A 27,254-nucleotide genomic window follows, 5' to 3' on the forward strand; every position below is an offset into this window, starting at 1 on the left:
ATCTTCCAACACAGACCATGAAGTGCACACGATATATGGCACTTTCAGACATTGTGGTGAGAGTGATGCACAGGTTGGGATCTGTTCAGCTCCCATGGGCTGTTTTTTGCCACCCTGTCTTCCAGGCACGGGTGACTCCACCGTGGCCATTCCACAGCAATAGCAATATAATAAACTGCTGCAGAGTCCTAGCAAGGCCAGGCATCTACTCACATAATGCCTTTGCAAAGTTCCACTGTGAGTCATTGTGGGGTCCCTCCTTATCCACACAGGTCTGTCAGTCTCATATGAGACCATTAGACAAATGCAAAAATAAAGGCTCTGACAGGTAACATTGACTGATGTGGTTGAAGTCCACCTGCCAGTGTTTGTCAAGAGACCCCTGTCAGTAGCTGTTAAACGGAGCAGGAGTGTGAACAATTGAGAGAACACGAAAGAACACAAACAAGGGAACAGAAAAAGAATGCAAGAGATACACATGAGTGAGCAAGACCAATAAGCAAAAGATGAGCTAATAAGAGAGACGCGTGAGATCAAGAAGTGAAGGACTGAGTATTAGAGCAAGAGACTGTGAGTAAAACAGACAAGCAATAAAGAAGAGAGAGAATGAGAGTATGAGAAACAGACAAGAGAGAGTGTGAAAGTAAGAAAAAGCAATGAGCATAGATCACCCAAAAGTAGGTGGAGACTTCCAAGGAAACTTGTCCAAACTCACTTTCTACCTAGGTTCCATTCCCAACACCCTACCCCCACTTGTTGGGGAGAATGATTGGTGGCTGTTTTCCCACATGTCAGGAAATCCACCAATCATTGCCCTATAACAAGATTTGTAGTAAAGCACCACTCTGGCTGAGGCTAAACTAGCAAACTATGCGGGCAAACTTTTGTGCTGCTCCACAGATTGGAGGAAAGCACATTAAAGCAGATACCTGGATACTCCTAACAACCAATCAGTGCTTGGTTGCCGGCCAGAAACAAGTTACTCTTCCTGCCAGCATAATTTTGTTTCAAACATTCTTCCCCTTCCTTTCAGAAAGGATCACAATTGTGGGTACTTGTATGATCACCATAGAAACAAGCTTCCTCATTGGGCTGACGTTAGTATAATACTGGATGGTACCAGATCATCACAGTGTTGCCCAAAGGGCTGGAAGGTGAAACAAACCAAGCATTTCTTTCTCTCCACCACACAGCTGTGAGTCTAGGCTGAAGATGCCATAATTAAAGATGAAGCAGGCACATAAACAGAGAGAACAAAAAGTCAGCAATTTTGTCAAAAAGGTCCTTTCAAGGAGGTAGGTAAAAAGGAAGGAAACTGATAAGAAAACACAGGGGGGAAATGTTACCTGAACCAAATAAAGGAAATTGGGTCTAAGCACACATAATCCCTCCCCCCGCACCCCCCATCCCATCAACAGGCTTGTAAATGACAAGGCAAGAGTAGCTGCCACTCCTAGGAAGCAACCAAGCAAGAACTTTTGGGCATATTAAAGGCTCATGAAGCTCACCAACTCAAGCATCTTTGGATCCAGATTTGGTGGCTTCTGTCCACCCAGCTAGTGTCTAGCTGCCTAATTGAGAAGGACACAGGCAAGTGTGGATGAATATGTGAGCGTAAAAAAAAGTAAATGTACATTGTAACTAGTAAAATTTTACTGTTACCTTAAATTGACTGAGACTCTCTGTGTATCTAAAGAACCTGATGTGGAGCCCTACAAGATCTGCATATCTCAACAGGCTGTGAGTGTGTGAGTGACATCAGCTGAACCTAGGCGTGTGTGTAACACAGCATAACCCAGGTAGTCCTTAGCTCAGGGAAAACATCTTATTCACTGCTATGAAACAAGAGTTTTCCATTTGATAAATGGATCACGCCTATTTGATCCTCTGGGGAAAGCTCAAAGGTGGTTCAGTAATGGAATTGTACCCTTGCATGGAAGAACCCTAATGGAGAAGGTAACAATGGTGGCAGGGGTGGGATTCAACCGGCATTACTACCGGTTCAGTATTTGCGTTTTGTGAGACTACTGGTTTGGTATTTGCCAGACACGCGCGACACCATTAGCTGAGCCACGGGGACAGCGGGTAAGCGCTGCGCGTGGGTGCACAGCGTTTCAAAGAGCACTTTTTTACTGCTTTTTCAACCTCAGCTGTGCCACGCAAAGCAGCTGAGGTTGAAAAAGCAGGAAATAAAAGTCGGGTAAGACCCCGGGCAAGCAGGTGGGCCAAAACAGCATCAGACACAGAACCGGTTTTGTGTCTGCTGCTCTTCAGAGCTATCGGTTCTATAGAGCCGGGCAGAACTGGTAGTATCCTACCCCGGAATGGGGGGTTATGTAATGATAAATGGTATAAAGATTAAGTAAAAATAAATGTTTCACTTTCATATAATCGGTATTATTCCCTGAAATGGATGAGCAATAAACATTAACAGCAGGCACGGGCTTTTGCCTTTATTCACAGTTTGGAGACTCCCTACTGGGCATTTCTGTCCATTGTTGATAAGGAATGCTGAACATAACACATAGACTCATAGGGTTGAGGGCACCTTAGAGGTTTTCTAGTCCCATCTATTGTGCAGGACAGGAATACTTGGACCATCCCAGACAAATAGTTATTCAACTTTTATTTGAAAACTTCTACTGATAGAGCGCCCACAACTCCAGGAGGCAGGCTCTTCCACTGCTTAAGAGCTCTCACAATCAGGAAATTCTTATTTTCAAGTTTCGATCTCTCTCTGTAAAGCTTCCATCCACTGGCTCTTGCCCTATCCTTGAGCACAATGGAAAATAAATCCACACCCTCTTCCTGTGAGAGCCCTTCATGTCCCAGAATGACTCAGTGCTTAACCACTTGACCACTCCATGGTACATCCATGCACACAAATGGTAGACTTGCCTCAACACCTTTCCATTTATGGGCTTTGTTTGCAACAAAAATATGTTACTGAACTACCTTGTTATTTTTGAGATAGCCGCCAGAAAGGATTTTGGGGGGGTGTATCTTCAGAAGCCAAGATTGGAAATCAAGGCAGAATCTTTCCCTATCCAAACCATTGATCTTTCAAGCCCACTTTGTATCTCATGTGAAACTGTAGTTAGCTTTTCAACACTAAACCTATAAGGAAGTCACTTCACCAGGTAAATTCTCACAATTACCTAGGTACAAGTATAGTGTAGTCCTTCAGTTTCAGGCATTAGACAAATCTCATCAAGTAATGAATAACTCAATCAGTCATTCAATACAATGACCTTAAGTTGGGCAAAAGAATAATTGGATTGTTTTAAGCCATTAACAATTCTACTGTATTGAAAGTCCAATGAATAACTGGAGAGTTTTCCCAACGATTGGTTCTCCATATGAGTAGTCAGTTTTCCTATTTGGGGATATATTTATTCTGAAGAATTAGGTGAAGAAATAAACTATGCTAAAGGGAACCATTACGTTATACAGGATTATCATCAGAAGCAATTAACTTGTTCCAAGTTTTCCCAATTATAAAGCTCAGCCCAGTTCAATGAATTTTCATATGCAATCATATGCAGAACTTCTCCTGCATGCAGCAGAAAAAAAAACCAGTCCAATTTACTTGCTCTTGATGACAGGTACAAAGGTACAAACTACAGCTTTATAATGGGGTGGAATAATTAAACCACCATGAAAGGGAGAAGGGTTGGACTTTTCCAACTTACATGCAGATGGAATTAAAAATAGATTATATTGTGATGGAGCTTAAAATACACACCTCCATTCCTACTAACCACCCATAATTCTTTGCCGTGCTACTCTTGGACAAAATAGTGCCTTCAGAGGTACCAGACTTTCTATCTATTTAACTTTCTAACTTTCTCTGTATGAACTTTCTATCAACTCAGCTAGCATCCTAAGGCAACCAGGATGATGTAATCAGCACACCTGGAGACACTAGATTAAGAGATCACTGCTCTGAAATAAACCATTAAGCAGATGATCTACAGCACGGGTGTCAAACTCATGGCATCATGTTACTGTCATGTGATCTTTTGTGACATTTTTTTCCCTTTGCAGAGCTGGAGTGGGTGTGACCTGTGACACATCTGGCCCGCCTGCTGCCAGTTTGACACCCCTGATCTATAGTATCCACCGCACCACCCTTTTTTAGCAATGACCAGCCTTATTTTTCAAATATATCATTTTAAAGCAAATGTACTATAAGTAGATAAATGCTTCCTTATTCTACTGGCAAACGCATTTAACAAATTGCATCCTGCAAATGAATCCCAATGTTTTAAAAAATATAACCAAGGAAGAACGACATTTTTGAACTATAGGTAGTCCTCAACTTATGATCAGAATTAAGCCCAAAATTTATGTTGCTAAGTGAGAAATGTGTTCAAAGGTTTTCTCCCATTTTACGATTTTGATTGCCACGTTTGTTAAGTGAATCACTACAGCTGTAAATTGGTAACATGGATGTTAAGTCAGTCTGGTTTCCCCATTGATTTTGCTCGCCAGAAGGTCGCAAAAGGGGATCACATGATCCAGGGACACTACAACCATCATAAATGTGAGCCAGTTGTCAAACATCTAAATGTAAATCATGTGAGCATACAGATGCTGAAACGGTCATAAATGTGAAAAATGGTAATCACTCACTTTTTCAGTGCCGTTGTAACTTTGAACGGTCACATAACAGAGTTGGAAGGGACCTTGGAAGTCTTCTAGTCCAACCCCCTGCTTAGGCAGGAAAGCCTATACTCAGACAAATGCTTATCCAATCTCTTCTTCAAAACTTCCAGTGTTCACAACTAAGTGAATGCTCGTAAGTCCAGGACTATCTGTACCTTGGTCTTATGGTTTCTATGTAGTAAGTCCCGTGCTGATGGGAGGAGCGGGTGCCTAAAAAGTATGGATTTACGGTGGTGATATAGTCCTTCACTTTTTGCCTCCAAAAGTCTGTAGAGATTCTCAAGTCATCCAGGTCATGGTTGTCCAAAAGGTGCTTTTTTCAGGAGGCAACTGGACTTTCTTGTTTTTTCTTTTGAAGACCTTTCGCTTCTCATCCAAGAAGCTTCTTCAGCTCTGACAGGATGGTGGGGAATGGAAGGATTTATACTCCAGAGAAAAAGTTGCAGACTACCAGGAACCTGGAGCACTACTCAGGTGACCCTGAGGACACAGATAAAACCTCCAAGTGCTTCAAGGACCCTCTAAAAGAGGGCTGTCAAACTCCTGGCCCATGGGCCAGATGCGTCACAGGCTGGTTTTTAGCTAAGGGGAAAGAAGTCCTGATACATGACGTCACCATGACAACATGAGTTTGACACCCCTGCTCTAAAAGGATGCAAATGACCAGCTGTCTGCAAGGAATACAAATCCTTCCATTCCCCTCTATCCTTTCAGAGCTGAAGAAGCTTCTTGGATGAGAAGCGAAAGGTCTTCAAAAGAAAAAAACAAGGAAGCCCAATTGCCTCTTAAAAAAAAAAAAAGGAGGGGGATATTTGGGGATATTTTGCCTCCAACCATTGCGTTGTAGTTCGGTCAGGTGTGTCTGTTTGCACCGGCTCTATAACTGCTCCAGCTTGCTTTTTGCCCATACTTTTTTTCTGCCCCTTTGCAAGACCGCGCGTTTCCCCGGGCCCGCCTGGCCTCCAGCGCTGACATCACACTCGTAAGGATCCGAAATAGCTCCTCGTGCCATGTTTCTCCTGGAAACAAAAGACGCGATTGGCCGGCCTGACCGCCAGCCTTTTCCCTACCAACAGAACTCAGCTCGACCCGTTCGGCCAATCGCGACAGAGGTTGCGCCGCGGCTGAACACCAATGAAACGTCTGTCACTAAGGGAGGGAAATACATAGAGGCAATAAAAGGTCTGTCGGGTGTTCTGCTTATTTTCATGGCATGTCGGTGGTTTTTTTACTTCCCTTCGCGTCTTTCAAAGCGTAGCTTAGAGGCTTAAATGAGATCCTCTCGTCAGCCAGGAAACAGAATGGCCTGGGGATGCGAAGGTGTACTGTTTTCGGGTGGTAAAAAAAGGGGAGGGGGGAAGGGGGCGGAAGTCAGCACGAATGGGTTGTAAACACAAGTTTTCTCGCGTGTGTTTCCAGTGTTTCAACGGGGTGGGGTGGGGGAGCTGGGGGCAAATGGTTCGCGCGATGTCGGGCGGAGTTGTATTTTTGCCTTTGTGCTTTATTTTCCTTCCATTGTAGTTTTCATGGAGGGTTTCAAAGGACAAACAAAAACACAAAACAGCCTAGTCCTGACTGGTGTGGTTTGTAAACAAACAGCTGGGTCTTAAGTCCTACAGTGAATGTTGTGCAAAGAAGACAGACAAAGGTAAATAATTTGTTTACATGGAAACGTGCGTTTGTCTGTCTCTCTCTCTCTATGTGTGTGTTATTCTATGTTTTGGGAAAAGGAAGGGAGGGGAGAAGGATTTCATTTAGTATAGTATTTATACTGACAAGTATTTTGGTGGCATGTTTTTAAGTAGAATAAGGAAGAGAACTGTGCACCGTCTTAAGTTATATATAAAAACACTGAAATAAGAATTTGCACCACTTTAAGACATAAGGTATAACACACAGATACACAGACACAGACACACACACACACACACATACACCAACTCACTCATAACAAATCCAGGCTAATATTACTGATGCAGGCTAGCACTGAACACTTTTAAAAAAATCTTGTTTTGTTTCCAATGCAAGGCAGCAAGAAATAGATACTTCTGCTCCATGTGTTTAAATAGATAGAATGTAGCAAGCAAGTGATATAGTATGTAAATAAATACAGTGCTGTATTCCATTTAGAATTTCTCCATTAAGACATAACGTAAAAGAAGGGGCAGAATTGTTGGAAAGGGTTTTTAAAATCATAGAAATGAATGCATTATTATTATTATTATTATTATTATTATTATTATTAATGATCTGTGTTAACAGATCAATATTATTATTATTATCAATAATAATAATGATCTGTGTTAACACAGATTTAATTCTGCTTACCTATGTTTCAGAGAAGTGCAGTTTAATATGGAGTAAACTGTAGACATAATGTTTGGTACACTGCACGTACCAAACGAAGTGGAGATGACAAAGCTTTGGTACTCACTGTACAGTCTCTAGAATTCTCAGGCAGAGTTGTATACAGGAGTATTGCTGATAAATGATACAGAGATATCTGATAGAGGAATGTGGGAATCAGGACACTTCAGCTACACCATCTAAATGATTTTGGTGTTTTTTCCCCCTAGACTGTGCCCTTTAATCCTTTTATTTTTTCAGAGAGGCACAGATAAAGGCCATAATAACAGCTTTCCATATGTCTAGCCTGGATAAAACAAACATTACTTAACAACAATATTAAAAGAAATCAACCAATCGTAATAATAATTCATAAATTCTATTTGCACACATATAAATGAAATATTAACACCATAGCTAAATTAAAAATCTAGGGTTTTCTTCCATGACATATTACTCAGCTTCTTGAAAAGACAGGCCTCGATGAGCAGAAATACATTCCATAACACAATGAAGGCTCTGGGCTTGTAATCCCATGCCAGTCATATTTATGTAGTCTCCCTTTCTTTGAAATATGCTCCAAACGTCAACAGTACTTAGGACTAGATTGGCCACTTAGGAAAGTTGTTTGGAATGTGAACATTTATAGAGCAACAACTAGTTCTTTGCTTTTCTCTCTGTCTTCCGAAAAGTAGAAACAGCACACTGAAGCATATATGTTTACTAGGGCATGCTTATGTCAAACCTATAATATTTGTATTGAAATTGGTACAAAAAATGAAATAAAATGCACATGTCTCTAAAGATATTTTTCATGAAGCTTTTATCAGAATAATTAATAAAGTAATCTTACCCTGGGGGCTTGTTAAGTAACTTCACAGAACGTTCTCTGCGTGCTCTTTATAACTCTAGGAAATAATAATGACGCAAGAAGAGAGAACATTTGCTTTGGGGTGGAATGTATATAATGGAGAATTCATTGAACGCAAAGTGGGAGGGAGACCACAAACAACAGGCAGTCCTAATGTTCAAGCCTCCAATCTTAGAAACATCTAAGAACAAACTTAAGTGGTACTACTTTGGGTGTTGATTTCTTATCTAGGCACTTTATGTTTTCTGAAGTTACCTATCACTCTCAGCATGAGGCATGAAATGCAGTTGGTACCTGCATTTAAAGATATGCAAAAGGTTAGAAATAAATTGGGACTGGTGATAATAGATTCTTCCCAAACTTTTATACATTGCCAGTGATTAAAATGAAGAAAAACCAAATAAGCTCTTATATAAGTGCATCCTATATTCTTCCTCTAAGAAAAAACAATGTACTTTGGCTATTCTACTTTTTCTTTCAGTGGACTTGCAGTTCATGGAAATGATTTTTTAGAAATGTGTGCATATAGTAAGTAAGCCAAATGTGTAAACCGATAGTGGTTTAGTTCTACTTTATGGAGAATCATTTAATACGAAATTATTTCAGATACCCTAGATGCATCATGAAAGGTTTAGAAATATTGAAAGGCTATTTTTAATCTTGAACATTTGCTCATATAGTTTGGAAGATGAAAGATATGTGTTATCTTCCTCCGGTATTCTAGTCAATGGAAATTTAAAAAGTAGGAAATTGAGTTTAGCAACGCTGATTGTTTTTTGCCCATATAAAATAAATCTTTGTGATGTGTAAATGTTGAGGCAAATCCCTTTTGGTGTCATTCAGCAATATTTCATTAAACCACTAGGGGACCTGTTGGCACTAAATATTAGCAGGCCTTAGGAAGGCTGGCACTGTTAATTTCTATTGCTTACAACCTAACTTCATTCTTTTGGACTATACTTTTTACAGGAAAGTTTCTATAATAAAAGCTTTTTAGTAATTTATTCCTGCAATTTTGGGGGGAAGCAGTGGCTTTCCCAAAGGAATTACTTAGTGAGATTTGGATTTCACTGTGCTCTTTGGTCCTCCTGTTCCTTTTTTAAAAATTAAATTATTTTGAACTTGGATTAAAGTGTGGGGGAGAGAGTGTCCATTATAAATGCCAAATTACATTGGATTCTCATGTTTCCATGTAATTTCTTTCCATGAGTTTTCTATAACATTTTTTTCTTCCTTAAAGACTGTTCTGACATTTCTATTGCATTCTGAGCACAGGAAGAAATCATAAATGTGATGAGCCCTTCTCATCACAGGATTTTTAAAAATTATCTAACACAATTCTTACTTTTTTTGTATTTTTCTATAAAGTTTTCCTACTCCAAAATAATACATAGATTTTTTTTAATCACTAAATATGCAGCTCAATTCATGACTACCTAGAAGTAAGCCCTAATGAGTTTATGAGAACAATGTTAGGAAACAAAAATAGGATTACATGCTGAAAAAAATTAGAATACAATTTAAAGGCAATCTAAAAATAGATAAAATGCCAGCCAAGATGATGTAAATATAAAAGCTTGCCGAAAATAAAATACCCTGGAGATTTGAAAGAGTGAGGGGCCCTTGGTGCTCTCTGTTTTCTTCCAGACATTTCATTACCCTAACTAGGTAACATCATCAGTGCTAGCAAGGAGTGCTGTTTGCTGTCAGTTTATATTCTGATGTCTTGCCTATCTGTGTGAGTGGGGGCAATCTTAGAGATTCTTTGGTTGGGCTGTTTACTGCTGGCTCTTTGGCAGTTTCTTGATTGGAGTATTGTTTACTTAATTGTTCATCTGAAAGAGTTGCAGAGAGATGTTTCTCAAACTGTTAGTGCCACTATTAAAAAGGCCCTGTTTAAATTGTAGGGCACACACCTCACTTTCCATTTTGAAATCTCTCTGAAACAGGGACTGAAACAAAGAACCATTTATATGGCAAAGTGATAAGTACAATTTCCTCAGCCTCGATCCAGACTATACTGATCATAGAGACTGGTATAGAATTAGAGGAGCTGTGCGCTTTGCACGCTGGATGTTATGCAACCAAGACAGTTATATAAAGGGAAAAGATGTCAGCTTTTCCCAGGACACAAGGAAGACTTTTCAAATTTAGGCCATAAATATAAGAAGCTCCACACACCCTTCAGCATCCATTTGGCCTCTTACAAGTTTCTTTTATTTAAGATCAACAAAATGTTGCAGTAAGACTGGCAGTAAAATAGAAGATGCACACCAGGCAGAGATTTTATTATTGTGAATCAGTCCTGCTATACAGGAAATACCCAGGTTAGACCACTGCAGAAGTTTCCCTTCATTAAAAATGACAACACTTTCAGATTTCTACAATAAATTCATTCTTCAGTTTACAGACATTTTTTTTAAACATCTGTGCCCTGTTTTATAGTTATAAACGGAAGAAACGGAGGTGGAGAAAATCCACAAATCTTTAACTGTCATTTATCTTTATTACATTATTAGAGTATAAACATTAGACACATATATTCTAGAATATGGGTCTATGCATGATTATACAGTTATATACACGTTCTTTTTATGCAACTTACAAAAATGATATGCAGTTGGACTTTGCTAACATTGCATGTGTTGTGAAAGAATCTTGTTGCAAACAGGTAATTATCTCTTCTACCCTGATAAAATCAGACATTGCTGTATACCAATATCATTCATGTGCATTATCTTTTAAATCTATTCATTAGAAAATATAATATGCATTTGACATTTAATAACGTAATGTTAAAATTTACCTCTGTCATATACAAAATATAGAATTCCAATACCATTGAATGGAAAGCTAACATATTCTTTATTGATGGAATCGGAGGTCTGAATCTTCTCTTCTTCTTGTATTAGAGATAAAATAATTATTTTAGATACTTTTTAGTAGACTCTGTATTGATTCAGAGGTACCAGATCAGCTTTCATTTACACGATGCACCTATAGTTACTGTCACTGAATTCTTTGCTAAATTTCCAATAATTGTTTTATAACAATTATATAATTTCCAATAGTGGCTTTAAAACATAAAGGAAAGGATCCTGATGGTTTCTGAATGTATCCATTTTATGTTAGATTATTTTAGTTTTATTAATTGTTCTCTGGAATGTGAAGTAGCATATAGATATTATCCTAACAAACTATGAGGCTATCTCCCAATAAAATGCATTATCATGTATATGTTATACTAGCAATTGCATAAGTATGCTCTGTTGCAATATATAGAATCAGCTTATGTGTTATGGAACAGATTTCATTAGATGAGAACTTCTTTGCATTTGAAAGTAACAGTCTGGTGAATCTAGAAGCTAGCTATGCGGCAGTTGAAGCATCGTCAATGATGCAGTTTGGGTGCCTTCCTAGTTTGGAAAAAGGAAGATATCCCCCTTTCTCCTTAATTAAAATTTGAACAACCCTGACCACAAATATTTTTTAAAATGTTTACATTTATTTTTAAATCTTAGATACAAAATGATTAATTAATTGGTTTTGTAATTGCAGCATCTTTCTTTTAATGTTTGTATCATACTTCAGAAGGAAATATCTAAGGTTGGAGATTTATTTATATTTAATTTTATGATGAACCCAAATTGTTCTCATTCTTCTCTAAACCTCCTTTTCCTGTATTACAGATACTTCATTACCAAATCTTAAAGCATATTTATTTTTTCTGTTAGTATATTTTTAATTTTTAGTTTACATTTTATTCCCTTTTGGGGGGAAATTTCTAAAATGTTTCTTTTTGTCCTTTCCAAAAAATACTTCTCTCTACTGGAGGTTCTAATCAGACACCCAGCAAATGGATTGTTCCGTGCTTTGCACAAGTGTTGCCATAAAGTGCTGGTGACTAAGAGGGCATATTCTACATTGACATACAAACCATAGTGGCTAAGGATGAGGTTTTCTCCCCAGAATGTTTAATCAACTTTTGTAAGGTTGATAATTTACCAAAATAAACAAAATCTACAGTATGAAGTGCAGAGGTCAGATCCAAACCTAAATATTAGAACTGAGAGAGATTGTCTGAGAATGCATCTCAAAATTATATGGTAGCTGAAAAAAATTGCTAAATTGAATACATGGCAAATAAGAGAACTGAGTCAATAGGGATTGAAGGAGAAACTGATTAAAACCAACCTTTACATAGTTTATATTTTTCAACACATATTTGGTAGTTGTGACTGGTTATCATACTTAATGGAATTCTTCATTTCCCCAAAACATATACCATTATACTTAAAAATTGCTATAATTTTTCCATAATGTTCAGTTAACTAGTTTAATTTATAAACAAGTTATTTTACATTTTTTGTCATTTTATTTTCATCCATTGTATAATCCAGTCAGTTTACTGCAGTACAGTTTTTTAAAAATCTAGCTACATGTTATTGTTCTCAGATCATTTAGAAATTAATTGATTATTGAAGTATATCACAATTATCTTTTAAAGTGTAAAGCTAAAATTCTATTTATTTAACTATTTGTTGACCTTTTTGTTAACAGTGATAATGTGACACTTTATACAACTTGCTTTCTTGTGTGCTTCTTCTATGTCCATTTAGTTTTTTATTTAATATGTAAAAACTCAAGATGAAAGCAGTTCCTTAAATTTAATATGCAAAAGCATATTCTATATTCCTTGTCAGAATATAACAATAGCAATAACATTATTGTTAGATTTTGACAAAAATATTTCTGATGCATGGACATATATATTCTGTATAAATATGCTTATGGTTATGTAATGCTAAGATATGAACTATTCTTAATAAATATCCAATCTAACTTTTTGAATACTGCTGTTATCTATATCTTACTTACTTGAGGAAAGCAAAATCTAAATGTTCCTACCACATTTTTAGGTTTATTATTTTTCCTATTTCCAGCCTGCAAGTGGAAATAATATATTAAACATTTGAATTTCTGATGAAGTAACCCAGCACATTTAATGCTATTTATATCCAAATAAAATTGAAAATTGTGGCCTATTATAAATCCTCTAATTTGAGTATGAAAAAATGGTCTTGTGGTAGGTTGTGTGATAAGTCTTAACTTACACCCATAGATGGCAGTCTGCTTTCACTATAGAAAACTTGGACTCTTAGTTCAAAGAGTACACCAAGTACGAGGGAAAATTATGCTGATGCATGTATATGTTTAGACTGGAGGAGAATGAACAGGTTCTGTGTTTATGAAATATATAAGAAGTTAAGTGACAGCTTATAATTATCTTCATTAATGAATGAGGATAAAATGCTCCTTCATAAAATTTACTGCGGACCTCATTTTACTTTAAATATTTAGTGGGAAAGACTGAAATGCAATGATGGAATTCCTAGGTATATATAAAAAAGATAAATGACTGAAAATGAGGATTTCCAATTGTTATAGCGATGCTACTTGCTTGCATAACCTAAATTTTTCATCATTTTATGTGATGTCCCCAAAAATCAAATATTGTAAAGCACCCTTGTGCAAATGTTTCCCTGTCTTTTCCTAAATATTCACTTACAGAATGATGTCATTTTTGTCATTTTTGTTAATTCAGTTCTCTGTGGACATTCTTTTTTGGTACTTCCATGGGAGAAGAAAGAGGTAGGACAGTATGTTGAATTAGCCAGTTTAAGAGTGCTTGGAAAAAAACACCTTTGGTGAGATAAAGGCTTTTGTTTGTATTCTATCTATCTATCCACCCATCCATCCATCTATCTATCACTATCTGCGTGTGTGTGTGTGTGTGTGTGTGTGTGTAAAATAAAATACATTAAAGGAAAAGGGGAAGGGGATAAAAGAGTAAAGTTAAAAACTTTACATACAGTAAAGCAGATTTATATAAAAAGTGACCTGGCTTTCTTCAATACAAAGACAATAAAATACAACAAACTCCTCTTAAGTTTAAACAAATAACATCAATATTTGAAAACTTTTAAAATGCAAATAATCAAGGTTAATAATAAATAATATTCATACATTCTTAATTTAAATTTCTTCTAATGCATATATAAACTATATATAAATCATATACTTAACAATTCACAATATTTCTCTAACCAAATCAGATCTACTCTGAATCCCAGAGTCAAAAATTCATTTTTCTCTCTTTCTTATAGAAAATCTAACAATGGTTTTCCAAGCCTCAAGAAATGTAGCCAAGTTACTGTCAAAGAGATCACTTTCATCATCAAAGTGATCAAAGGGATCACTTTCATCATCTCAGCCTGTTCTACTAGTTTCAAGGTCCATTCTTCCACTATGGGTATTTCATTCGCTCTTTCGTTCATTTGTTCATTCAGTTTCTGTAGCCGGCCATCTCAGTCAATGATTCTGGGTAGTTTACAATTAAAAAAAATATAATTACAATTAAAATACTAAAAACATTTTAACACAATAAAAAAGATATTTCTCTTTCCATCTTCATACATATGATATCTTGCAGCTGATGTTATGCATAAAAACCAAGTCCTATGTTTTTCCTTTCCCTTGTTTGTCTGCCATCCCTAGCATCCCCATAAGTATTTTCTCATTGAATCACAAATCTAGGAAACTGGCCAATCTTCACTTTTCACAAGTCCTTTTTTTAGCAACTCTCTCATTTAGTGACTGTTTGCAGTTACGACAGTGATAAAACAGTAACTTTATGACCAAAGCTCACATTTATGACCTTTGCAGGTCTATAAAGCAAAGGAAATCTGAAGTAAGATCGTAGTAAGCACAGACACAGTTTCACTTAGTAACTGCTTCATTTAATTAGTGAGTTGGTTTTCCCAATTGTGGTCACTAAACTAAGAGTCCCTGTAGCAGAACAGCCTTCTACCCACTTCTATGTAGTAACAATAGCAATAGCACCAACACTTAGATTTATATACTATTCCATAGTTCTTTACAACATTCTGAGGGGTTTACAGATGTCACAATATTGTCCTCAACAATCTGGGCCCTCATTTTACTGTCCTCGGAAGGATGGAAGGCTGAGTCAACTTTGAACTCCATCAGGATTGAACTCCAGGCTGTGAGCAGAGTTAGCCTGCAATGCTGCGTTCTAACCACTGCACCATCACAGCTCCATGCATCATGATGTCAGACACGTCATGCATCTGATGTGTTTTGCAGAGATTGGTATATTCAATAAGCAGATTTATTATTTTTTCGCCCGTCCACATACTCACGTTATGGAAGAAGAGCACCATAAATAAGATACGCATAATACAAGTTTCCTGCTTTATATAACCAGGACATGCAGGATTGAAGAAACATGCTTGCATATCATTGTCTACTATGCTAATCAGCCATTTAATCCATACGATGTGTAAACTATCATGTTATTTTGATTAATATACTACATGCTTGGCACTATACTCAGAGTGTTAGATATTACATAAAATGTACAAATTCCATTGTCAATCAAGAATGCCAATCAGGTAATCCTTGACTTACGACTGCAACTGAGTCCAAAATTTGTGTTGCTAAGCAAGACACTTGCAATAAGGGTAGTTCAACATTATGATGCTCATTGTTCTTGCTTGCTTCCTGCCCTTTCACTTGAGTTTTGCTCCATTTTACGATCTTTCTTGCCACACGTGTTAAGTGAATCACTGCAGTTGCTAAGTTAGTAACATGGTTATTAAGTGAATCTGCTTCCCTATTGACCTTGCTTGTCAGAAGGTCAGAAAAGGTGATCACATGACCCAGGGACACTAAAACCATCATAAATATGAGACAGTTGCCAAGCGTCTGAATTTTGATCTCGTAGACATAGTGATGCTGCAATGGTCGCAAGTGTGAAAAACAGTCATAAGTCACTTTTTTCAGTACCACTGTAACTTTGAATGATCACCAAATAAACTTGCAAGTTGAGGACTATCTATATAGAAACAGCAGAATGAGCAGAAAGGGTAGGAACTAAATAAGCAAGAATAGTGAGCATTAGTAATGTTGAAAGAAAGTTAAAAAAATATGTACATTGTGTCTTTGTAAGACCTTTGCCCCCTGAAAAAAGAAAATAGGAAGCAGATGACTTGAAAGACAGTAGTGGAGCGAAGGCTATTTTAGAATAAAGACATAAAAACAACCTGAGGACAGAGAAAGGGTGAAAAACTTAAGAGGAAGACAGGGAAATATCTGCGATTTGTATTTAAAATTAGAGATTGCACCCACTTAAATGAAAAGAAGAATAATTTGAAAATGATTCAAAGTGCCAAAGGAAAGATTAGCAAAAAGAGAAAAAATGATAGGAAAGATGAACGCTAGTAGTTGTCATCTTTCCTCATTGTTCTGAAAGCCTTTGCTTTTGGCTTTCCCTTGCTGTCTAGTCTTACGGTGTGAAAAGGTGTATTTGTACTTGAATGTTCCAAGAACATCAATAGAACAAATATTACAATCATGATACCAAAGCATTTCTATCCACTTTTATTAAAGATACCTAAAATTTGATTATAACACTGTGCTTTCTTCTTTAGATATGCAATTGAAAATGAAACTTTACAGCGATTGGGTGAAAGTGTCTATTGCTTTATATGTTAAAACCCCAGCCAACAAAAGAGAATAATAACAATTTTGAGGAAAATGTAAGAGACATGTCTTAGATGTCTAGAGATTCTTTTTAAATGAAGTTTTCATACAGATTTCCTTTTTGCTGTATAAATACTAAAATTAGACACAAAAGTGAAATCTGTTCATTTTCATATAATCAGTAATGTTAGAATTGTAGGATTTTTTTTGAAGGCCCAGAAGACATTAGTGAGAAAATAAAATCTTAGAATTAATTAACTGGCCAAAATATATTCCTTTATGTTATTACAAGTAATAGAAACAAAATATTTAGAACTAAGACCTAGAGCCAAGTTGCTGTTTAAGTACAACTGAACCATGGATAAACCTGACCTGGTAATATGAGCTTTACAGCTTTAAAAATGGAAGATGAATAGTTAATTATTATTTTATTCTTCACCAGCTTAATCCTAAATTTTTTTGTTACAAGCAGAATAATGAAGTCATTTATGTACTTGATTTATATACTTGATTCAAAAATAGATTATTTGATTCATTTGTAAGGCTGTTAAACTAAATTAAAAAATGAATACAACATAAAAATGGAGATCTTTCTCTTAATTATTTGTGGCAACCATGTTCTATTAAATGTATGTGAATGTTAATTTATAAATTATATTTATATAATTTATAATCTTGGATCTATTAAGATACAGTCAAGGGAACTATACTTGCAATTATTTTATTCATAAATGCAATACTAAATACATTTGAAGGAAATTATACATCATATTCAGCTAAGAACAATTTATGTCCTAACATAAGCAGAATTGTTCTGTAAGGTAACGTTCTGTACGGTAACAATAATGCATGTTGCATAAAAATAGGTTTTGTAACAGGAAATTCTGAATTAGCATAGGCTCAAATGTACTTTAATATCCTGGTACGGCTGCTTATTTATAAATTGTTGCAGAATTTTAAAATGTGAACATTTGTAGTTTTGATAGGCAATATAGAAAGCTGCTTAAATTCTGAAGTTTTGGGTACTTACCATTTTATTTGCATCTTAAACTGACTGAATATCTTGAAGCTTGTAAAAAGGTCCTTATTACTGATATTGATGCAATGTATGAATTCTAAGTACTTCTGTGAAAAAGCAAAGGTGACAGTAGGTTTTCTACTAAGGTGCCTATGGCTTTATGCTTCTTGTAATTTTCCCGTCTTTGGAGAAAAAATACATACTGTTATATAGTTGACGTGTTCTGCAGGATTTGCACGATACAAAGCATCCCAGTTGAAAGCATATTCCTGCCTAGCTAAAAGAGACCTCATTTCATGTTCACTGTTACATAATGAAATATAGATGATCATGAAATAGCACAAATAGGAATCCTGTTTAAATGTAACCATTTGTTTTACTTTCCAAATTGAAAACATATTGCAGGGGGCTTTTTTGAAAAAAATAACAGAACTGATATAAATTTAAAATAGGTAAAACTGCCCATATCTTCCGTATACTGGACCAGAACTATTCGAGAAATATCCAACATAGCTCAACAAATTGCCAGATTTGCTGTGATACATTTCTTCTTATTTATCATCTTTTTGATCCACATGTCCTGCACAGAATTAATTACTAAATTTTTAGCTGCTGTTCATTGGTATATTGGAAATTGAACATGTGATATATTGTAATTTTTTCTTTTTGGTCATATGCATTTAAAAAAAATCATGTTCTTCAGTTACTGATTTCATTTTTGTACTATATATCCATACAGTCAATATGTTTACAGCTGTGTTACAACATATTAAATTCAGGTTTATGATAAAAAATAACACAACTTATTGTATATTATATCCATATGCATCCCAGTATTTACTCTCAAAAACTGGTAACAGTTTAAACCTTTACATTGATTTGCTTTTATATTAGCTTCTTCCAATTACATGCAATAGTGCCATGCTTTGAAAAACCTTCTAAAAAAATTAGTTGTACCTAATTTTTATGCATGCTTTAGCTTTAATCGAAACTCATTTTTAAAAAATATTTTAAAGTTCAGTTCATACGATTTAATGAATTCCTGTTTTTTCAAAAACATTTAAAACAATGGTGTTTTAATGTATTTGCTTATGTATATATAAATCAAACTAAGAAATCTGGAAATTGTGATGATAAATTTTAGTGCAAATTGCTATAGTTTCAAAATGTGGATTAGAGTTGATAAGGAAACATTATGGAGGATAAAATATCTATCTAGTTGGGCTAAATAGTGTTTAAGAGTTAAAAGCATTTTAAAAAGGATAACAGCTCTGTATTTTAACAATGAAAAATAAATATATACGGTACTCTAAAAGCATTTTTGTTATCAGTCTCTGCAATTGTGAAACTTTGATCTGGCAATTTAATTAAAATAAAACTTAGAACAATTGTATCCAGGATTGAACAAAAAATAGCTACCAGCCTTCAGCTTCTACTGCAACTGCACACTTATGCCTCACTTTTCTAGTTTAATTTTCTTCCCTTGTTTTCTAATAGTGATTACTCACACACACACACACAAACACACTGAACAATAGCAACAACAATTAATGCTAACATCCTTTTATATTTGCTGCTAGACCTGGGAATTCAGGCGCGTTAGTTCATTATAAAAGTTCCCAGCCAATATTGTTCTCACTTCATTCTTTCTGTATAGACAGAGTAAGACAAAAACACATTGTTGTCATAATGGGCAAGCTTGAAAATGTAATATTTTTGGCTATAATCCCTATAATTCTACTTCAGCTGTGCCCATAATTTTAGATACGTCAGTTATAATTTTGATATTGAACGGATGACCTTAACTGTATATCACAAACGATGTTTGACTCCTAGATTCAAGCAAGGGGTAGTGTGTAGTAAGGTTGCTCTCCAGAATCATCTTCGTCATATTGAAATAGTACAAAATGGGCTTTGGATTTCTTATCACTACTGCATCTTTTCTTTTTCACCATAGTATCTTACTTCAAATTGTAATTCTTTGGGAACCATAGCATTTTTCCCGAAATACAACAGTTATTGGATGGCTAAATTAATATAATTATTTTCTTCCACAGATTTTTTTTAAATTTGAGAATATCTTTGCGAGCTCAATTTGTTTCAGGAATTTGTATCAAGGACAATTATATTCACTTGATGCAATAAAGTAAACGGAGCTCCTATAAGGAATTGTAGTTTGAATATTAAACAAGGTATATAGATTTCTCTCAAAAATATTCCAGGTTGAAACCCAAAACCACACTTTTAATGTTTCTTCTAATGCTTCCTTTCCAGCTTGCCAAATAACATAGTTAGTGCTCATCATCCTTTTTAAAAATTTCAACAAGTTTTTTTTTAAAGCGAAGAATGACATTGATGATAGAAAGTTAATGGTTTTTATCTACGTATGCATATGCAGATAAAATTGTTCTAATAGATTGTGGATATCACCTTAGAAGAAATAATCTTGAAGAAGCAAATTGAAATAAAATTACTTTGATAGTTCTGCTACCCCAATTATCGAATGGCTTCAAGATTTCCAGGGTGCTTTGAAAAGTAAAATAAAGTAATAATGAGAATCATGGATTCCATATTTCTTTTGGGTTTAGTCTATAAAAAATGGTGTGCATAAGTATCTTGAAATTTATTTTAACGTGGTAAAGCAAATATTATTGGGAATAAAAGATTAAGACTGCAATTTTGAATGCAATCCATTTGATTATGTTAGTTTATATAAAGCATTATTATTCTGAGATACACAAATAATTAGAATTTATAAAATTAACAAGAGAAGGAAAAACACATCATTTTAGAAGAGAAATATTTCCTGTTTCCTTTCTCATAGGTTTCTGCTGTGATTTATTTAGGCTGAATTTAATGCTTATGTGTCTTCCATATCAGTCTGCTAGTCCTATGCAATTTTATATAGATTTAGTTCCCGAGTGAAATTAATTCCTAGGTTAAGTTTGTAAGAATAATTTAAATAATATTTTTATGAACTGTATGAAAGTGATATGAAATCATATACTTCAAATAAGATCAACTTTTAAAAACATTTTATCAACAAATATTTAAAAAAGTAGGTGGTTCAGAATTCCCAATCTTGCAGTGCAAGTGTGTGCAATGCACAAAATAACATAGCTGTCCTTGTTTTTACTGTAGGGTTGCTCTCTTTGCAGTACTGAATTAAACTGTTGCATTGAGGCTGTAATCTCATACCAATTTACTTGGAAGAAAGAGTCCCTGAATTCAATGGAAACTTCTTTTGAGTACATGTACTATATTTGAAAGTGCACTTATAGTATAAAACATAACCTATCAACATAAATAAAATTGTAGCACTTTTGAATCTATAAAATTAATTCATATATTAAATTGCATTTATTCCGTTTTATAATAGAAAATTAATATTGCATCTACCTATGCACACACTATTAGCTCAGAGGACCATCAGAATCAAAGTCATAGTAGCTATTGTATAGGATAAACTGTTATAAGCATGTTCATTTTTATTATTTGGTCAGCTATTCTGAATATATTGAACCATATATGCACCTTATTTATGCACTTAATGGAATTTACTGTTCTCGGTTTCACACTCACCGATGGTGCAGTTTAGTTCAACAAGCTTTGTTCTATTTAAAGACAGGGGGCAGCAGAAACTAGCCAGCTATGAAAGGTCATAAGAAAACTAATTTTAATTAAGCTTCCCCCAAGCTTCCTTAATTTATAAGAGATATTACAATAGTTCTTCTGAAGGACATCAAATGGGAGAAGGTAGAACAAATTACTCGGGCAAATCCAAATGATTTTGCCTTCCCTTGGTTTCTTGTCAAGGAATTCAATATCTTAACTGATAAGATATTGAGAAACTTTACCTGTGGCCTGGCCTCCCAAAAAAGGTACGGGTCACTCTTAAGCAGGGTCACAAATGCTGATTGTTGTCACAATGTTGGCCTGAATGTGGCCTCTTGTGTCTAGTTGGATTTACTTTGTCTTTTTCCAAAGTCACTTCGGGGATTGCTTCTGGTATTCCCTCCGTGGGATTGGGACATAGAAAAATGCTGCACAGGAACAATCTGGTTCAAGGTCTCAGTCATCCACCTACTCCAGGGTACAACCAAAGCCTTGTCTGAAGGACCCAACAGATTCTCAGGGGAAAACCCAAAATTTCCTTTGGAGCCCCATGGGGTCCATCAGTCACCCAATGTGGCAAATCTAAAGATCTCTGTCTCATTTCATCATCATCACCAGAAGAAAATAAATCTATAAGGGGCTAAGCTATATGAATAATCCCGATATCCTGTCCAACCTGATGCTTCCAAATAAACCAAGAGAAAAGCATGAGATTAATCACAGTGTATTTTTTTCTTAACAATGCTCTGAATTATTGATATAAATTTAAAATGCAGGCATACACATGCAACCAGTACACCACCAATTTGTGTATCTCAAAAAAAAAAACCCCAAGATGCAGTCTAAGATTAATACTGGATTTTTTTTCTCCCAAAACTTAAGTTTAAAAAGATATACATAAAAACTTCATATGTTGTCCTTTTTCTCCCATAGCACATCTCTAACTTGCTATGCATAATCTTTTCTGAAGTTCACAGAATGTGTTGTGGAAAAGCGCATGTGGCCAAAGTAACTGGGGATGTAATTGGAATAAAAATCACATTTCCCCCCATAGAGATGATTTCTTCTTCATCATCTATTTATGCTTTGGTCTGCAAATTTCTACATTTAATTCAATCTTTCATTGAAAATCTCTGGTGGAGGCCATAGAAAAAGCATAAGCAGGGGATATATGATCCCAGCCTATGCTACTATGCAATTTTGGTGGCAAATCCAGAGGCAACCTGCCCAAAAATATCAGGATGCATTCATGTGACTTGTGGGTAGACTACTTGGGATCTATAATAAAACAAACTTAGAAACAGGCAGCAATTTAGAAAGTCGTCTTGTACCAAACACTGCAGGGTGTAAAATGTCATTGAATTAGAGTGGCACGAACAATTTCAGAAATAAGAATTGCCTAATCTTTTATGTTCCAGAGCAATCTGTTCAAGAGTCAGCTTTCCCTAGGGACCATAGGAGATGCCTTCATGCCCTTGAAACTGACTTGAAGATCAGAGAAGAGGGGAAACACAACGTTCAAAAATTGCTAATTGTGCAGAAGCTGGTCAAGTCTTCCATTTCCTTGTGGGTAGACAAATGTTCTCACTTTTGGACCCTTGAAGAAAGAATAATGACCGTATCTCCAATTTTCTCAGGTGAGACTACACATACCGGTGAAATATTGAATGGATTCTTCAGTAGCTGTGAACTGGTGGCAAAAGTAGACAGGTTGGAGTGGCCTCCTTTTAGCTACAGTTTGGACCACACACTCAACCACAGGAGCCAGTCTGTAAGGCTAAAAAGGAGCTGAACTTATACCAAGCAGCCATGAAGGGAAGGGTCCCTGGGAGGCATGACTCTCTTTAAAACCCAAAGCACATCTTAAACCTCCCCTCAGGCAGCTCATAGTTGACTTTTAATTATTCAGCAGACCACCTAAACTGACAATAATTTGGCATCAATATATGAAGAATAGTCACAAAAGAACAAAACTTGTATCTTAATTTAAAACAGTCTCTAATATACTGGATGCAGATGGGCTTTTCTTCATCAGAAAGCAGGCATGTCTTGATGAGGCAGCAGGGTTGCTCTTGTACAAAGGTAGCTATTGTAGAACCCAAGTGATAAATAAAGAAATGCTGCTCTCCATTTAAGCCTCTGTTTTTCCCTTTCTTACATTTAATGTGTTCCAGAACACTGCTGCCAAAGAGAAGAACCTTGTTTTATATCGGGTGTTCGTTCTCTCTGTGTGTGTACGTACACATTTGCAGGCAGGCATTCTTTTTTGCCTTAATGCTTTCAGTGTTGCAGGACACAAGAAGGTTTGTGAAGCTCTTGGTGTGTTTGAAACACTTTGTGCCTTCACTATTTTCCCCCATAAAGTAAACAATGTTGTTTTGCTACCAGAGAGTAAACAATTTTTTGGCAGCTCAATATGAGGCGGTAGCAGCTCCTTAGTGCTGGGGAAGTGGGTGCACCTGGTCCATGGCCTTGAATAGCTGCTGAGAAATTTCTCACACTCTGCCAGTGAACCCTCCACTTCATTTAGCAGCCCCTTGACAAGGCTGGTCTCTGTTCCCCAGGCAAAAGGGGCTGATGGGGGAAATTCTGAAAGAATCAGTCACTTGGATGAGTTCAGGACTGGTGAGAACAAGCAAAAGAATACAGTTTGAATAGCAAAGGGAAAGGCAGCCTTGTGCCAAGTGTGAACACTGGTTGCAAGCTCTAGAAATCACTACTGATGCTCTTCAGAAAATCCATGACTCCTGATAAGGGATTGCTTGGTTTTTAATTGAAGGCATAGGTGCTTTTTTTCCTTCTTCAAATACTTCTCTAGGCAACTCATAAGAGCCTAATCCTGTGGAGAGATCTCAACTGCAGTATGTCATGGCCAAAAAGCATAATTTCTGAACCTGGACAATTGGCCTGGACAAGTGTTGCTAATTTCCTGGACAGTATGTGAGCAATGAAGATGAAGAATAGCTTGGGCCTGAAAAAGATGATCAGAGAATTTATAAAATATCAACTATACTAACTAAACCACTAGCTCAAATTCTGGGAATTGTAATTTGATGATAATTGCATCTCTAAGTCAAAGCTGTTTTTGTATCCGCTCTTTAAATTGTCAACATTGTCCCACTGTTCTATTTTTACGTTTTTGTAGAAGGTAACTGTATGGTCTATCAAAACCATGATTTTTATTTTCCTTCTGATCACCGTATAGATTGAAGGTCATACTATACCGGAACAACCTGTGATACAAGGACAAGATGGAAATTACTCAAGTAAATTGTTAAAAATAAGCCACGAGCAAGATCTCCCACACCCCAAAATTATTCTGTGAATTTAATTTTTTTCAGGGCTTGCCCCTGATCAATTTTTTGCACTGGATAATCCAGTCTTACTGTTTTTTTTTAAATTATTATTTGTGGAAAAATCCGAATCCAGAAGTTTTCCAACAGCAACACATACCAGTTCTTTCTTCAGTCTGCAGTTCCCAACATCACTGTCCCAATGCTCTAAATAGTATCAAGTCCCCTGGAATCGTGTAGCGGGAGTATTGGGGTCAACGGCTAAAGTGCAACAATGAGAAACTGCTGTTTTTCTTTCTTCGTCCGGTGCCAGAGAATATACTGTTCATGAATCCTTTTGAAGGAATAAAGTCACAACGGAAGGGCTACAAAACCCTATTCTAAAAGGATATTGCTAAGTACATGCTAAGCTAGAAACCAATAAGATATACAGCACATCTGTTGAGAGTAGTAGATATCTGGTAAGCATCAGTAAATGTATATAACCTATGGTACTGCAGAGGCAGTGGAGGAAACTATTGAAGAATTCTGTATTCAGTACAATTTTTGTATAAAATTATATAAAATACAATACATAGGAGATAGATTAATAGGGGTTTGAGAAGAGATTTTTTTTTTTGCTTATTGTCATTAATGCTTATATTGCTTTGAGGAATATAATACAGGCTTTACATGCAGTGTGACAACAGTGGAACCAAATCAATTGCATAATAGGATACAAGAGATGAAGAAGTACAATCCAGTCAGCCAGATACTTCGGGGGCAGATTATTGACAAACCATTAATTATTGGTGTTGAGTATGTAGGTTAAACTTTGAGAATTATAGACAGCAGATGTGCCATTAATGTATGACCTAGAAAATATGCAATCAGAATATAAGATCAATGTTAGAAATAAGCTCCATATGGTTAACATATGTGAAAAAGCAACTGAAAAGCAATGGGAAGAGACACTGTACATACTAAAGAAACAAACCAAACCAACCTTTTAAAGAGAAGAAACATCTTAGTGACTGGAAGAACAAGCCAGCATGACAGCGAGGGAAAAACAAAGCTCTGGATAGTGACTGACTGCAAACACCCAATATCCAGCAACAAAGACTAAGACATCTTCAGCAAGAATGTTAACATGCGAAGGAATGTAACAATAGAAAAAGTGAAAGATCTTTTTAAGAAGATCAGAAGAATCATAGGAAAACTTAAGATCTATGTAAGGAATACTTAAAGAGTAATTATGGAAGAGATCTAATAGAGGCAAATTATTTTAAAAAAAGATGTAAAGAAACACATTATGAACAGGATTATAGGATGAAGGAAAGATGAAAGATTCTGGAACCATCCCCAATAAAAAGTGAGGAATAACCAGCAATGGAGTAGCTGTCAAATATGGAAGCATCCAGAATAGATGAGATATGAACATATTTAAAATATTTAAGCCTGTAGAGTAACATCTATGTAACGCTTACAAAGAGCAGGCAACAGAATTTCATTTTTTAATGTGTGCCAGAGTGCCCAGAGAAAAAAAACATGACAATAAAGGTTATCTTACAACAAATGTGAACAAAGCTGTATAATAATAGTCTTAACTTCTTTGATATAATTTCGTTTATTTAATTTTGGCCTTGCTTGTAAGTGGAATGTTGCTTAAAATTTACAAAGAAGAGTAAAACCATGCAAAAATAACTCCCCCGCCGCCAAAGAATCAGGCTTTAGAAAAGGCAGAGGGGCATGAGAAATGAAGACAATGCATGGAGGAGATTTATCTTTGCTTCATTGAGAAGCCTTTGACAAACAGGATATGCAGGGGTGGGTCAAAGACAAGGTGGTGGTTACAACATTACAATGAAAGCCCCCCCACCCCACTTGTAGAACAAGAATACGGCAGGCCCCCAGAATAGCAAGGTTTTAACGGTTACTTCGACCATAATCTTATCTGTTTCGTCCCCTGGATGCTGTGGTACTTGAACTGCTTGAATCACGCTAGCATGTATGTTAAGGTTGGTGAGCATGATAGAACACCTGATTAATCTTCTAGGGAATTTTTACAGTGAGCAAGAAGCCTTCATAAAAATGTAATCTGGACAAAAACAGAACACTTTAGAATATGGAAGGGAGTGAAACAAAGATGCTTATTGTCCTCATAATCTACGCAGTGAATATACACAGCATGAGAAGTGATAGAGATGTGAGTTTGTAGGGGCTTCTGGGTGAGTGTTACAGCTGGTTAGATGTCTTTACGAGCGACTGTGCAAGCAGAGGCAGCCCAGCAGTGGAATTGCCAAGCAGGAGATGATTCTGGTTGATAGAAATTTCTCCAGAGGAAAGAGAAATTAGGGGATCACCCACACAAGCTCTGGAAGAGCTGCTTCTCTCAAGGAGGCTGCAGGACATTACTTTCTTACGGTCAATTGTGAGTCAAGCGGCTTGGGAGTTAAGGGATTTACAGTGTGCCCTAAATTGCCATGTAACCTATATAGTCTTTTGACCTTGCAAAAGCCTCACCTTCTTAATCACTATACAATTTAATTGCTTTACAACACGAAAGATATTCCAAATAGCATTGAAGATCAAAGAGTCTATGAGTGCCTTCTTTTTGAAATTGAAGAAGAGAAAAATAAAATCCTGCTTTCTTAGAGGATTTTAATTTAAAAAAGCTTAACAAGAGTGTGATATAAGAAAGTTTCACACGGACAAGGGGGACAATGATTTAAAAAACAAACAAACTATTTTTTCTGATAAAACTTCCTTTGAAAATAGAAACATTAATTAGAGTAACAAATTAGATATTTGTGGAAATATTGATGGTTTATTTTTAAGGATAGTAATAATGGATGAATTTTACAAAACAAGATGATAAGAGCAACATGAACTGGACTGT

General features: G+C 36.0%; 1 protein-coding gene across 5 annotated transcripts; it reads left to right on the plus strand.

The window, feature by feature from the left end:
• The first annotated feature begins 5,785 nt into the window (after positions 1 to 5,785).
• LOC148127740 (uncharacterized) lies at positions 5,786 to 27,254 on the plus strand. 5 transcript variants are annotated; one of them, XR_015739630.1, is made up of 6 exons: positions 5,862 to 5,988; positions 6,190 to 6,316; positions 10,111 to 10,212; positions 14,053 to 14,198; positions 22,502 to 22,720; positions 24,289 to 27,254. XR_015739630.1 is itself a non-coding variant. In XM_087913354.1 (5 exons), exons 2-5 carry the CDS (start codon positions 6,291 to 6,293, stop codon positions 24,291 to 24,293), a joined length of 396 nt encoding a protein of 131 aa, XP_087769480.1. In that variant the 5' UTR covers positions 5,862 to 5,988; positions 6,190 to 6,290; the 3' UTR covers positions 24,294 to 27,254. The 5 variants fall into 5 exon arrangements, 1 of the variants encoding a protein (XP_087769480.1); XR_015739631.1 differs by lacking the exon at positions 14,053 to 14,198; XM_087913354.1 differs by lacking the exon at positions 10,111 to 10,212.

This window comes from Pseudonaja textilis, chromosome 1 (assembly GCF_049901715.1).
Source record: "Pseudonaja textilis isolate UNSWEBS1 chromosome 1, rPseTex1.2, whole genome shotgun sequence".
In the NCBI taxonomy this organism is placed as follows: Eukaryota; Metazoa; Chordata; class Lepidosauria; order Squamata; family Elapidae; genus Pseudonaja; species Pseudonaja textilis.